Source organism: Hemibagrus wyckioides, linkage group LG13, assembly GCF_019097595.1.
Source record: "Hemibagrus wyckioides isolate EC202008001 linkage group LG13, SWU_Hwy_1.0, whole genome shotgun sequence".
Lineage (NCBI taxonomy): Eukaryota > Metazoa > Chordata > Actinopteri > Siluriformes > Bagridae > Hemibagrus > Hemibagrus wyckioides.
The window spans coordinates 25,344,462-25,356,129 of record NC_080722.1 but is presented as its reverse complement, the minus strand read 5'-3'; the positions used below and the strand labels follow the sequence as shown (position 1 = coordinate 25,356,129).

General features: G+C 40.3%; 2 protein-coding genes across 3 annotated transcripts; one reads left to right on the top strand and one right to left on the bottom strand.

Moving 5' to 3' along the window:
• The first annotated feature begins 82 nt into the window (after nt 1-82).
• Nucleotides 83-9,548, top strand: kat7b (K(lysine) acetyltransferase 7b). Its single transcript, XM_058407124.1, has 14 exons — nt 83-112; nt 1,282-1,429; nt 2,318-2,563; nt 2,679-2,761; nt 2,849-2,932; nt 3,563-3,661; nt 3,753-3,863; nt 4,781-4,972; nt 5,911-6,000; nt 6,112-6,252; nt 6,375-6,468; nt 6,815-6,961; nt 7,186-7,292; nt 8,731-9,548. Exons 1-14 carry the CDS (start codon nt 98-100, stop codon nt 8,830-8,832), a joined length of 1,659 nt encoding a protein of 552 aa, XP_058263107.1. The 5' UTR covers nt 83-97; the 3' UTR covers nt 8,833-9,548.
• An 80-nt stretch (nt 9,549-9,628) lies between these two features.
• si:ch211-131k2.2 (protachykinin) lies at nt 9,629-11,108 on the bottom strand. 2 transcript variants are annotated; one of them, XM_058407126.1, is made up of 5 exons: nt 10,802-11,108; nt 10,503-10,593; nt 10,383-10,415; nt 10,253-10,303; nt 9,629-9,789 (listed from the first exon to the last, which is right to left on the bottom strand). In XM_058407126.1, exons 1-5 carry the CDS (start codon nt 10,913-10,915, stop codon nt 9,761-9,763), a joined length of 318 nt encoding a protein of 105 aa, XP_058263109.1. In that variant the 5' UTR covers nt 10,916-11,108; the 3' UTR covers nt 9,629-9,760. The 2 variants fall into 2 exon arrangements, with proteins under 2 accessions (XP_058263109.1, XP_058263108.1); XM_058407125.1 differs by having other exon boundaries at nt 10,497-10,593; nt 10,802-11,105.
• Between the last annotated feature and the right edge of the window lie 560 nt (nt 11,109-11,668).

Here is an 11,668-nt window from a genome sequence, read left to right as displayed (position 1 = left end):
ATAAAGGCGAGCTATTCTCAGTTCAGAGAGGAGAAATCAAGAAGATCGACTTAATTATTGGTCACTGAGAAGAAACGGGAATTACTTTACAGCCATAATGCCTCGAAGAAAGGTAAGAATGGAGATGCTACGAAAGGGTCAATGTTTTACTAGCGGAGCCGTGTGTGGACCTGTCTCAAAAAGATCCGTGTTCACTATGTAGGCGCACTACTTAGTGTATTAAGGAACAACCTCAAATGTCTGTATAGTGCCCTACGAATCTTGTACTACTGCATTTCAGATCGAGCCACGGCTAAATTTACAGTAGGACTCCTCTTTTGTATTAGCTTGACGCCTGTTAGCCCTTTCACACTCTGCGCTGATTTTGTGAAGAAGTTATTTATTTTTATTTATTTAAATGCTTAACCATTAACACTCATCGCCAGACGGATGTAAACGGGTGGTGTGAAACATTAAAGTGTAAAATGTTTACTTGTACACTCAGCTAGCACTGAAAAGCGACCATTTTTGTGCTAGCTATTATGCTGGATACGCTGTATTTTCTGTTCAGAAGGTGAAATCGCTAATAAATGTCCTGTTAATGTTTCAGGAGATTTCATAATTCTGTTCGAAATCCACGTTTTTTTACAGCTAAACACAGAAGCTAACCTTCTAGACAGGCTTTAGTGAAAGCGACTCCGAATCGTTTGAGCGAAATGAACCGACCCCTCTGAACCGAGTGAAAGAACCGATTCCCGGCTCAAAAACAACCGGTGTATTAAATGTGAACAACAATCTGGCTGCGCGCGTGAGCTCTAATGTTTCACGTTTTGTTCTTGGCCTTTTCATTATTCTTATATGTTAGAATGTCATGATTTATAAAAGAAGAGTAATAATAAGCATTGCTTTTGATTTTGTGTGCTTTAGCCACTGAGTTGAGAATTAGTCCTGATCATGAAGTCCTGTTAATTCAATTCAGTTTTATTTATAGAGAGATTTTACCAATAGACACAGTCACAAAGCAGCTTTAAATCCTAATAAGTAAGCCAAATGCATTGACGCTGAGGAAGAACTCCCAGATGATGTTCGGAAGAAACCTACAGAGAGAGGAACCAGACTCAAAAGTCTGAGCCAAAAAGGTCATAAAAATAATATTAAGCTTAGTTATTGTCGTTGGATGTAGTGGGTCAGCCAAAAACCACCAAAAATCTGCAGGGTAAGCTTATAGCTAGTCATCATAACATGAGAGCTCTTCATGATTCTAACAATTATGTAAATATCTGCTTGACCGTTTGCTTGCAGAGAGCCGCCGGGAGCAGTTCAGACGGGACGGCAGACTCCGACGATTCCACCGAGCACGAAAAGACCGACAGCTCACACAGTGACGCAAATCCACGCAGCAATGCACGCTTAACCAGAGCCTCCGTCCGCCTCAGTCAGAGCTCTCAAGGTAAAAGGGCTAGAAGGAATAATCTAGAACGGGTTAGTGATTTCTCAACAACGCTTGTCCTGGAAATGAAGGTTCTTGTGTACCATGGGTCATAAACTAAGGCTGCAAAAAGTCAGGTAACTTTGAGTTCTTGCATCCTCAAAACAAACAAGACAGCAGTGCTCAAGCTGTTCAATCCTAGAGTTTAATTTTGATAGATACTGACCACTGCAGACCGGGAACACCCCACAAGAGCTGCAGTTTTGGAGATGCTCTGATCCAGTGGTCTAGCCATCACAATTTGGCCCTTTTGGTCAAACTTGCTCAAATCCTTACGCTTATACACTGGTGTTGTAATGATGAGAAGGTCTGGCTCACAGTCTCCCCTCTAATTCATCCCAAAGGTGTTCTATGGGGTTGAGGTCAGGACTCTGTGCAGGCCAGTCAAGTTCCTCCACACCAAACTCACTCATCCATGTCTTTATGGACCTTGCATTGTGTTGGAACAGGAAGGGGTCATCCTCTTTAAGAGTTCCTTTCACTGGAACTAATGGGGCAAGGCCAACCCCTGAATTCAATGATTTGGAGGGGGACACTTTTGAAAAAGTTTTTACGCAGGTAAACCCAATTTCAGTTTTAAAGTTCTTTAAAAAATTATCTTAAACATCTTATATAGTTTTGATATTGAATATTAAAAACTGACTCGCGCCAAGAATATAGCCATAAAAGCTGGCATGACGTTAAGAAAGAAAGAAAGATTTGGAGGGGTGTCCCAAAACTTTTGGCAACATAGTGTATCGTCCATCCTAAACAGCCAAAGAAATGAAAAGAAACTCATGTATTTATTGTAGTGTTCTCATACACAGGATTTTGTATGTGATTAAGAATCTGCCCTTCTCCTCACATTAGATGTCCCAGCAGACGTGAAGCAAGTAGCAGAGAGAGACGAGTCGCCACCCCGGACTCCTACAGGTAACGCTCCCTCATCTGAGTCGGACATCGACATCTCCAGTCCCAACGCATCCCACGACGAAGGTGCAGCCAAGGACCATAAAGACTCGGGCAGTGATCCCTCTCATCGGCCAAAGCGCCGCCGCTTTCACGAGAGCTACAACTTTAACATGAAATGCCCCACGCCTGGATGCAACTCTTTGGGTGGGTAAATCTATATCCCTTTTCTCAATGGCATGCAAGACAACAGTGCATTGCTGTGCCTTCATAATAAAACAGCTTGTTTATTTCACTAGATGCCCTTCCTCTCCTTTCGCAGGACATTTAACCGGAAAGCATGAAAGACACTTCTCCATATCCGGATGCCCGCTTTACCACAACCTATCAGCTGATGAGTGCAAGGTTCGCTAATGATTTTAATACCATATGTTTTTAATGTGTCATGTGTGTGTGTGTTCAAGTTTTACACCATATTTTTTCTGCATTAAGGTGAAAGCTTCTGAGCGAGAAAAACAGGAAGAGGAAAGAAGTCAGACTCAGAATGAGGAAAACAGACATGCTACACGTCACCAGGTACGTGATCGTCATATGATTAGAATTTAAATCTAGGGCTTGACGTTAAAAATCTTTCGAAAAAGTCAATATATCGTTCTCTTACACAAGTGATAAAGGTACTTGCCCTTGTGCAGGACAGTCAAGTTCCCTCACACCAAACTCACTCATCCATGTCTTTATGGACCTTGCTTTGGTCACTGGTGTGCAGTCATGTTTTAAAAGGAAGGGGTCATCCCCAAACTGTTCCCACAAACAGCATGAAATTGTTCAAAATGTCATTTGAAGCTGAAGCATTAAGAGTTCCTTTCACTGGAACTAAGGGGCGGAGCCCAACCCCTGAAAAACAACACCTGATTTCACTGATTTGGAGGGGTGTCCAATTAACACTAGCCTCTCACCTGTGCTTGGAGGTGGCCAGTGACTATAACACTGTGAATAAAATACAAGTGCCACTAGGGGGCGCACTTTGACTGTCGCATGCTGGTGCTGTGTTTCGTGAAGCTGTGACGTTTGCCTGAGTTTGGAGTTGGGTTCAGAATCATTATTTAATAATAGAATAGAATTTTAAGAATGTGTATATTAAACTAGCTAATACTGTATCTGCTATATGTAAATGACCGGTCTTATTATTTTCTAATCTTTCTGCAGGCTCCTACTGCAAGGCAGGTGAAATATAAGGACAAAGTTCAAGAACTGAGGAAGAAAAAGGACACCGGACTGTCAAAGGAGCAGAAAGAGAAGTACATGGTACGCCTCTCTTTCGTTTGTTCTGACCCATACTATTTCTGTTACTCTGTTGCTTCCGTCGTATTGAATCTGAGCTCGTATTTCTCATTAGGAACATAGGCAGACCCATGGGACAAGTAGAGAGCCCCTCCTGGAGAACATCACAAGCGAATATGATCTCGAGCTGTTCAGAAAAGCCCAAGCGAGAGCGTCGGAGGATCTGGTAATCAAGCGAGGACTATTTCTGCAATCTTTAAACGTTTTTGTTTGGCCCTTGAAATCGGACAGTGTTGATATTGCATTTTTGATTTATTTTCTTTTCGTTAATTCTCTTGAATCATTAAGTCGTAAATATAATTATACACCTCGTGCTGACGTCTTAGTCTGCTGGGAATAGTGAACATACATTTCTAGACGCACCTCTTCAAAGGTGTGTTTGGAAGGGCGCATCTCTTTCCAGTCATGTCCAGCTACAAACGCCACACGAGAAATAAAACACGATGGGGCACGTTATAGAAACCTGCATATAGAAAGATTAATCCATGTGTGGGCGGTGTGATGGAATCTGACGTGTAGCAGAGGGGCATGACAATGAAGCAGTGCCAACTCCAGCGACATTGTTCACATACTTCCTGTGAAGTTCAAACACTTGTTAGACATCCCGGTCCAGCTGGTTCCACACTGGCAAGTCTCTCCAACACTTTCCACTGTTGTGATTCTTGCCATGAGATGTGTGACCTGAAAACTCAATCTTGAAAACAATCATCTAGAAAATCCAGACTCGCACACTAAACGGGTAAAGGTGATATTTTTTACATTCATACACTCATTTTAACAGGAAAAGCACTTAGTTTTAGTACTCAGTAATGAACTTGAGAAATAAACGAAACAAAAATTATATAAGCCTCTCTTATGACCCCATTAGTGTTGGCTGGTAGGCTGCCGTAAGCGCCACAGGAAGTGATAAACTGCTTATGATGTTAGGTATAACTTGTCACAGATTTTTGACCAGGTCTTTCCTGGTGCACATGACATTCGGTCCCACCCGTGTCTCTCCTCTTCAGTAAATTTTGGAAACAAGTTCATTGTGGCTTTTTATTCAGTTGTTTTTTTCTTAATACGATGGTTTGATTTGTTCAGGAGAAGCTGCGCATGCAAGGACAAATCACTGAAGGCAGCAACATGATCAAAACCATTCTGTTCGGTCGCTACGAGCTGGACACCTGGTACCACTCTCCTTACCCAGAGGAGTACGCCCGGCTCGGCCGCCTTTACGTCTGCGAGTTCTGCCTGAAGTACATGAAGAGCCAGACCATTCTGCGCAGGCACATGGTACAAGAAACGTTTCATAGAGTTCTGAGCAAACCATGATCTCAGGGATGAACCAATTTCTTTTTTCGTATCGGTTTTATTTTATTTTCCTAACTCTTATGATTTCTGAGTACAGTGTGTTTTTAGGTCTAAATTGTCAGTCAAGGTCAAATGTCCTTTAATGGGATATGACAAGAAGTATCAATCAGTATGTCAGGTCAGGAGTTATAGGACAGTTATAGCATTTTGTCTAGAGTAAGTACCGGTCAGGGCTTAAGAAATACACTTAACCTATACTGAGATGTGGAAGCTTAGTGGTTAAGGTTGTGAGTTCAAATCCCTGGTCCACCAAGCTGCCACTGCTGGGCCCCTGAGCAAGGCCCCTAACCCTAAATTGCTTAGTTGCGAAAAAACAAAATGAGATAAAATGTACACCGATCAGGTTTAACATTGTGAGCAGTTAGAGGTGAAGTAAGAAAGACTGATGATCTCTTCATCATGGCACCTGGTGTCAGAATACACAGTAAAGGGGGACCAACACAATATTAGGCAGGTGGTTATAATTTTATGCCTGATTGGTGTAAGTTGTTCTGGATGAAGGTGTCTACCAAATGCCAGAAATGTAAATGAGATGAGTATGAACAGGTATGGGTTAAACGTTCATTTATTTGTTTTAGGGATAGTTTATTTTTTTAAATAGATAGATTAGGTTTCAGCCTACATATTAAGATAGCCAATGACTCAGCTAGAGAAAGTTCATTTGGCCAGCTGGGTGCAGTTCTGGGTGCAGTACTCGTTGCCTTGAGGTACGACAAGTCGAGCCATGCCATGTCGAATCCATCAGGAAACCTATCCAACATTTCAGGCAGTTATCCCTCCCTGTTATTATTACTGTATGTAAAATGCTTAGTGAGCAGCTTGCTTCTTTCTTGCTTCTAATCTGTATTCGAACCCCACAGGCCAAATGTGTGTGGAAACACCCCCCAGGAGATGAGATTTACAGAAAAGGAGCCATCTCCGTGTTCGAGGTCGACGGGAAAAAAAACAAGGTAATAGCTAATCGTTACAGCACAACACGTCTCGTAAGTCTAATGGAGATGAAAGGCGCCGCCTTAAATCATGTTCCTTAACAAAAGAGCCATTTACCTTTCTCCTGGTAGATCTATTGCCAAAACCTGTGTTTGCTGGCTAAGCTGTTTCTGGACCACAAGACACTGTACTATGACGTTGAGCCCTTCCTCTTTTATGTCATGACTGAGGCTGACAACACAGGCTGCCATCTCGTGGGGTATTTTTCAAAGGTGTGAAGCTCCCGATAGCCAGATATATATCTTCTCTTACAACCTTTACATTAATATGATAATGCACTAAGGCTTTTTCTGAGAGAATATCACTAAATCTGCAGTCTTTTTTTTTTTTGCAGGAGAAAAACTCCTTCCTGAACTACAACGTGTCCTGCATCCTCACCATGCCACAGTACATGAGGCAGGGCTATGGCAAGATGCTGATTGATTTTAGTGAGTGTTGATAGTCTCAGTTCACACCACACTGTACCATCGCTGCCATTTTGAGGACCTGCATCAGTGTCATCGTGTCTGTGCTTCAATTAGAAGATTTATATCTTCTATAAGTACATTTATACTTGATCAAATTCACAATACAGCAGTGAAGCAAACCCTCCCTTTCAGACAGACTCATAGCTGAGTTAGCCAGCTACATCATGGACCAATATTCATACATCTTTTTCGTATATATATAGACGTATAACAACACACAACTTGTTGCTCCTCAGAGCCCTTGGTCTTGATGGTCTGATCGTTGTAGCAAGCCCATCTTCCTTAAACCCATTTGTATCTGCTGTAGGTTATCTGCTGTCCAAGGTGGAGGAAAAGGTGGGATCTCCCGAAAGGCCTCTCTCCGACTTGGGGCTTATCAGCTACCGCAGCTACTGGAAGGAGGTCCTTTTGCGCTACATGTATAACTTCCAGGGCAAAGAGATCTCCATCAAAGGTAAGTAATAGCTGTGTGGTCCCTTACACAAATCCTTATCCAGTCAGCTGCAGAATGACCGTAAGGTACGTAGGGTTAGTGCACTGAATCCATAGATTTGACAAGAGAGATATCTTAAGCTCATTTTAGAATAGTGATAAGATAATGATAAGGAACAGTACAAACACACCACTGTGATTGTTTCTCTGACCCGAGGTCCGAAATCTCACATTTTATTTGAACAGAAATCAGCCAAGAGACTGCCGTGAACCCGGTGGATATCGTCAGCACGTTGCAGTCGCTGCAGATGCTGAAGTACTGGAAGGGGAAACACTTGGTCTTAAAGAGACAGGTACAGCATGTGCACTAATAGCTGTTTTATACTACTTATAGCTTTGCTTCTGGATGTTACAGGTGGGTGATACGACAAAACTAAAACTAAATCACAGTAAGCTATAGAAACCCGTTAGAACAGCCATGTTAATGTAAACTGTGTGATTTACTGTCAGAGCTGCTGTTTTAGAAAATTAATCAACACCTGACCAATCAGATGCGCTAATGTAGTGGCAGTGTGGTTTAATAAAAATATAAATGCTGAGTCAATAAGTTGATGCTGTAGAATATTAGAGCTCACAAAACCCTTAGTGTAGTGTGACCTTGGTATTATAAAGTTTTAGATAGAAATGAGTTAAACAGCTACTTCATCTAAAATACTTCAGGTTTTGTTCTGTGGTGTTTTTATTTATTTTTTTATTACTTCTTGTTTATTTATTTTTGCAAAAATTATCGGTAAGTTCTATCTCCAGCCTCATAAGTGTTTTTTGTTTGTTTTTGTTTTTTAAATATATATATATATATATATATTAGTTTCTATCTATCAACCAACCATCATCCAGTGTGAACATACACTATACTGCCAAAAGTTTTGGGACACCCCTCCAAATCATTGAATTCAGGGGTTGGGCTCGGCCCCTTAGTTCCAGTGAAAGGAACTCTTAATGCTTCAGCTTCATACCAAGACATTTTGGACAATTTCTTGCTCTTTGTGGGAACAGTTTGGGGATGACCCCTTCCTGTTCCAACATGACTGCACACCAGTGACCAAAGCAAGGTCCATAAAGACATGGATGAGTGAGTTTGGTGTGGAGGAACTTGACTGGCCTGCAGTCCTGACCTCAACCCCACAGAACATCTGTAAGGGGTCATCCCCAAACTGTTCCCACAAATCATGAAAATGTCCAAAAAACAGATTTAAAGCCAGGCTGTCACACTAGAAAGTCTAAAATATTGACATTAGCTAGCTGTATGCATTGTGCGTATTAATCTGAACTTTCTGGAGTAATTTAATTTCGTTAATATTGCATTCAAATTCCAAGATTTTGAGAAAATAAGTAAAATACTGTGTGAACAATAAAACATATTAAGCAATGACCTTTACAGGCTCTAAAGTTCTTTCTCTTCCAAGCGAGTTATATGATCAGGTTTACAAATAGCTTCTGAAACCGGATTTGATCTTATAATGTCAGCCACACTGTCTCCATTTCAAGAATGTGCATCTGAATTCTCTTTGAAGTAAAGGATTAGTCTTATTAATAATAAATAATTAAGGTTTGGAATGTAAAGAGAAACGTTCACCTCAGGACAACTTTTCACCCAGATAGAATCGCATAATACCAAAGGTCAGGACATATTTTTATAATAACAGTGTCGAATCATCCACCCTTTGTAGACTTCTTTTTCCATTTGTACGGTATAATTATAAAAACATTCCTCCATGTCTGCCTTCACAGGATCTGATCGACGACTGGAAAGCAAAAGAGACCAAACGAGGGACCAGCAACAAGACCATAGATCCTAGTTCACTGAAATGGACTCCACCCAAAGGAACTTGAGAAGTCCGGCCGAACACCCCCTTTCCCCCTCTCATTTGAGCCTTTTACATACAGCAACGTCTTTCCCAATGAATTCACAAGGTTCATTGTTATTCTGGTCTCTGTGTGGCCTTTGTACTTCTCTCTATAGCAATTATTATTGTTTTGGGTTTTTTTTGTGTTCCTGTGCCGCTGTAATTATTTCACAGAGCCTCTCTCTCTCTTTTGAGCTCACATGTTTTGTGCTTCAAAGCATGACATTGACTCAAAGCAGATGCACCCAATTTATTTCACAAAAGAGAGATTTAATTCCAACACACCTTAATATTCACAAGTCCTCGATTAACCGGCTCAGCTCTGATGGAACTAAACTTTACGTAGGAATTGGGTTTGGCCAGTCGGTTTCACAGCGTAGGTGTCACTACAAAGTATTTATGCGGCTCTCACACCCAGTTCAACTGATGAAAGGACTCAGTAATTATCTCTGTATTCAAATCAGTTGGTTGTTTGTTGTTTTTTTTTTTGTTTTTTTTCCTCATGTCAAGGATGACACACTTACTGACAGCTACGTGCGACAGGTTCCTCCCATGACAGGAATTCAACACCCATATTTTACTCGGCTGTAAAACGTTACCGATGTCAATCTCAGTATAATATAATCAACACAGCGACAGTATTTCATCTTTTCCTTTACTCTGAGATCATCGCTATTCATTCCTGGACTGTGTTTTTTTTTTTTGTTTGTTTGTTTGTTTTTTTTTAGTCAGGCTCAGATCTCAAATAAATAAAAAAAAAAAACACTGAAAAAATGCACAATTTTTCATACCTTTACTTTTATATTTTTTCTTGTGTTACATAAGAACATCAAGACTTTTTTGGTGTGTTTATTTCACAGAAAATGATGCCTCTGATATCTTCTAAATATGAAAACGCTCACACGTCAGTAATCTCAAGGATTGTCCCATTCCTCTTGCAAATCTGTTAGAAAGAAAGGAAGAAAAGAAGTCAGGTTTGGTGTTGTGTTTACGGCTTTGTGTACGGGTTCAGTGTGTGATCTGCGTCTGGTTGCATGTCTGATTGCGTTTCTGCGCTCGTCTCGGCCGGGATTATTCTGGTGAACGTATCTGCGGGAAAGAAATGCCTGGAAATCGGTGGGATCAAATTTAATCAGATTTTCATTTGTACGATTATTTATTTACTTAACCGCGTGACTTAAGCCCGCATTTTTCGGATCCTGCGCTCCTTCTCGTTAACTCTGAGTGGCGTAATTAACGTTGAGAAGTTGACTCTACAATTTGTGGCGTGACTGAGTTCGATAATGATGTCGCTGTGAGACAAACACTACAGACAATGACAGTAGTGAGACAATACTACAGCATCAACCACTACAGAGATCTAGTGTAGTTCAGAAAAACCGAGCGTAACGTCCACCAGAATTTACCTCCTCTTAACGATCTGCCCATGAGTCCCACAAACTTCTCTCCTTTATTTCCTGTAAAGCAAACCAAACAGAAAATGGTTACTCTTATAAATGATCAGATCTCTCATGTTTATTACGTTTCATTACTCACTTTTCTGTCCCAGTCTCATACGCTCAGGAATATCTGAGATAGGAGAGAGAGAAAAAGGAAGTGTTGTTGCTTTCTTCATTTTAGAACAGATTTAACAGACAAAGGAATTCTCACCAGTACGTTTTCCCATCAGACCGTAGAACTGGTGAGCTTTGGATCTCTTTATTAGACTGGCCACTTCACTCGCTAGTGTGTCCACTAGAGGTTTGTCCTAGTAAGTAGAAATAAATACAGTGTTGACAGAAAAATAACATCCATAGCAATGAACTGTGTTCATAAAAAGAAATCTAAAGAGAGAGGGAGACAAAATGTCAGGAATATAGTGATGTATGAATGATTTTTCTTTTAAAGAATCTATACAGTTTGCTTAATGTAAGAAAAAAATATATATATATATATATACACAGAGCTCTACGTACCTCCCAGTTCTTAGAAATCCAGTGTTCCTTGTCAAGACTAAAAGACATCCCATGAGCGCTGCATGCGAGGACACTGACGCTGATGATGACAGCCAGCAGTCTCCAAATTTCCATTATCAAGAAGAAAGAAGGAAAAACGATGACGTATCAGTCGGTGAACTGACCGAGGATGAGTCTATGGTTGAAAAATTCCCAAGGATTTTTTTTTAAATCCTCTGTGGATTATTCTTTTGTTGTTGTTGTTGTTGTTGTTATTAGGGAGGATGTGGTGAAGTCCGCAGTCTTTCTCTGGTCCTTCACATGCTGCTTGGTGCATTTATACACATCTGCCAGCCAACCCCCTCCCCGCTGTACCATGTACTGTCCCAAAATTACCCTTTTTTTTTTTACCCCCCCCCACCCCCTACGCTCCCACTTTTGCAATAATGTGAATCAATTCAGTAGAAATGCCACTCACATGAAGTGGCTCGAATCATCTTGGCAAGTTTTGCATTAGCTTTTCTTTTCTTTTTATAATTTTTTTTATTTTATATTTTTTTGCTCCAATCAGACATCAGAACTTGATTCAGTATAATGTGTAAAAAAAAAAAAAAAAAGAGAGAAGAAAAGAAATCTAGTGACGTAGCCTAAAAATGTAGCATGTCCATAAGGGGGGGTAGATTTAATAAAATATAATATAACATTTAAAATAAAATAATATTTAAAAAATTGTACAAATTAAAAATAGTTTAAAAATTAAATATATTGGTTTTTTTCTTTTGTTTTTTTTAAATTTCACATTGGTTGTATTTTGTATTCTATTAAAGCCATGTTGAAAATGATGTCCATGTAACGCAACAGCCATAACACCATCAGTTGTTGTATATC

Bases quoted from the DNA above. Each gene is read 5' to 3' on its own strand.
- si:ch211-131k2.2 (XM_058407125.1), bottom strand. From the start codon at position 10,915: ATGGAAATTTGGAGACTGCTGGCTGTCATCATCAGCGTCAGTGTCCTC. The intron at 10,594-10,801 runs GTACGTAGAGCT...TCTACTTACTAG, and splicing joins GGATTTCTAAGAACTGGGAG to GACAAACCTCTAGTGGACAC. The intron at 10,416-10,496 runs GTGAGAATTCCT...CTCCTATCTCAG, and splicing joins TCTGATGGGAAAACGTACTG to ATATTCCTGAGCGTATGAGA.
- kat7b (XM_058407124.1), top strand. The intron at 2,933-3,562 runs GTACGTGATCGT...ATCTTTCTGCAG, and splicing joins GACATGCTACACGTCACCAG to GCTCCTACTGCAAGGCAGGT. The intron at 7,293-8,730 runs GTACAGCATGTG...CTGCCTTCACAG, and splicing joins ACTTGGTCTTAAAGAGACAG to GATCTGATCGACGACTGGAA.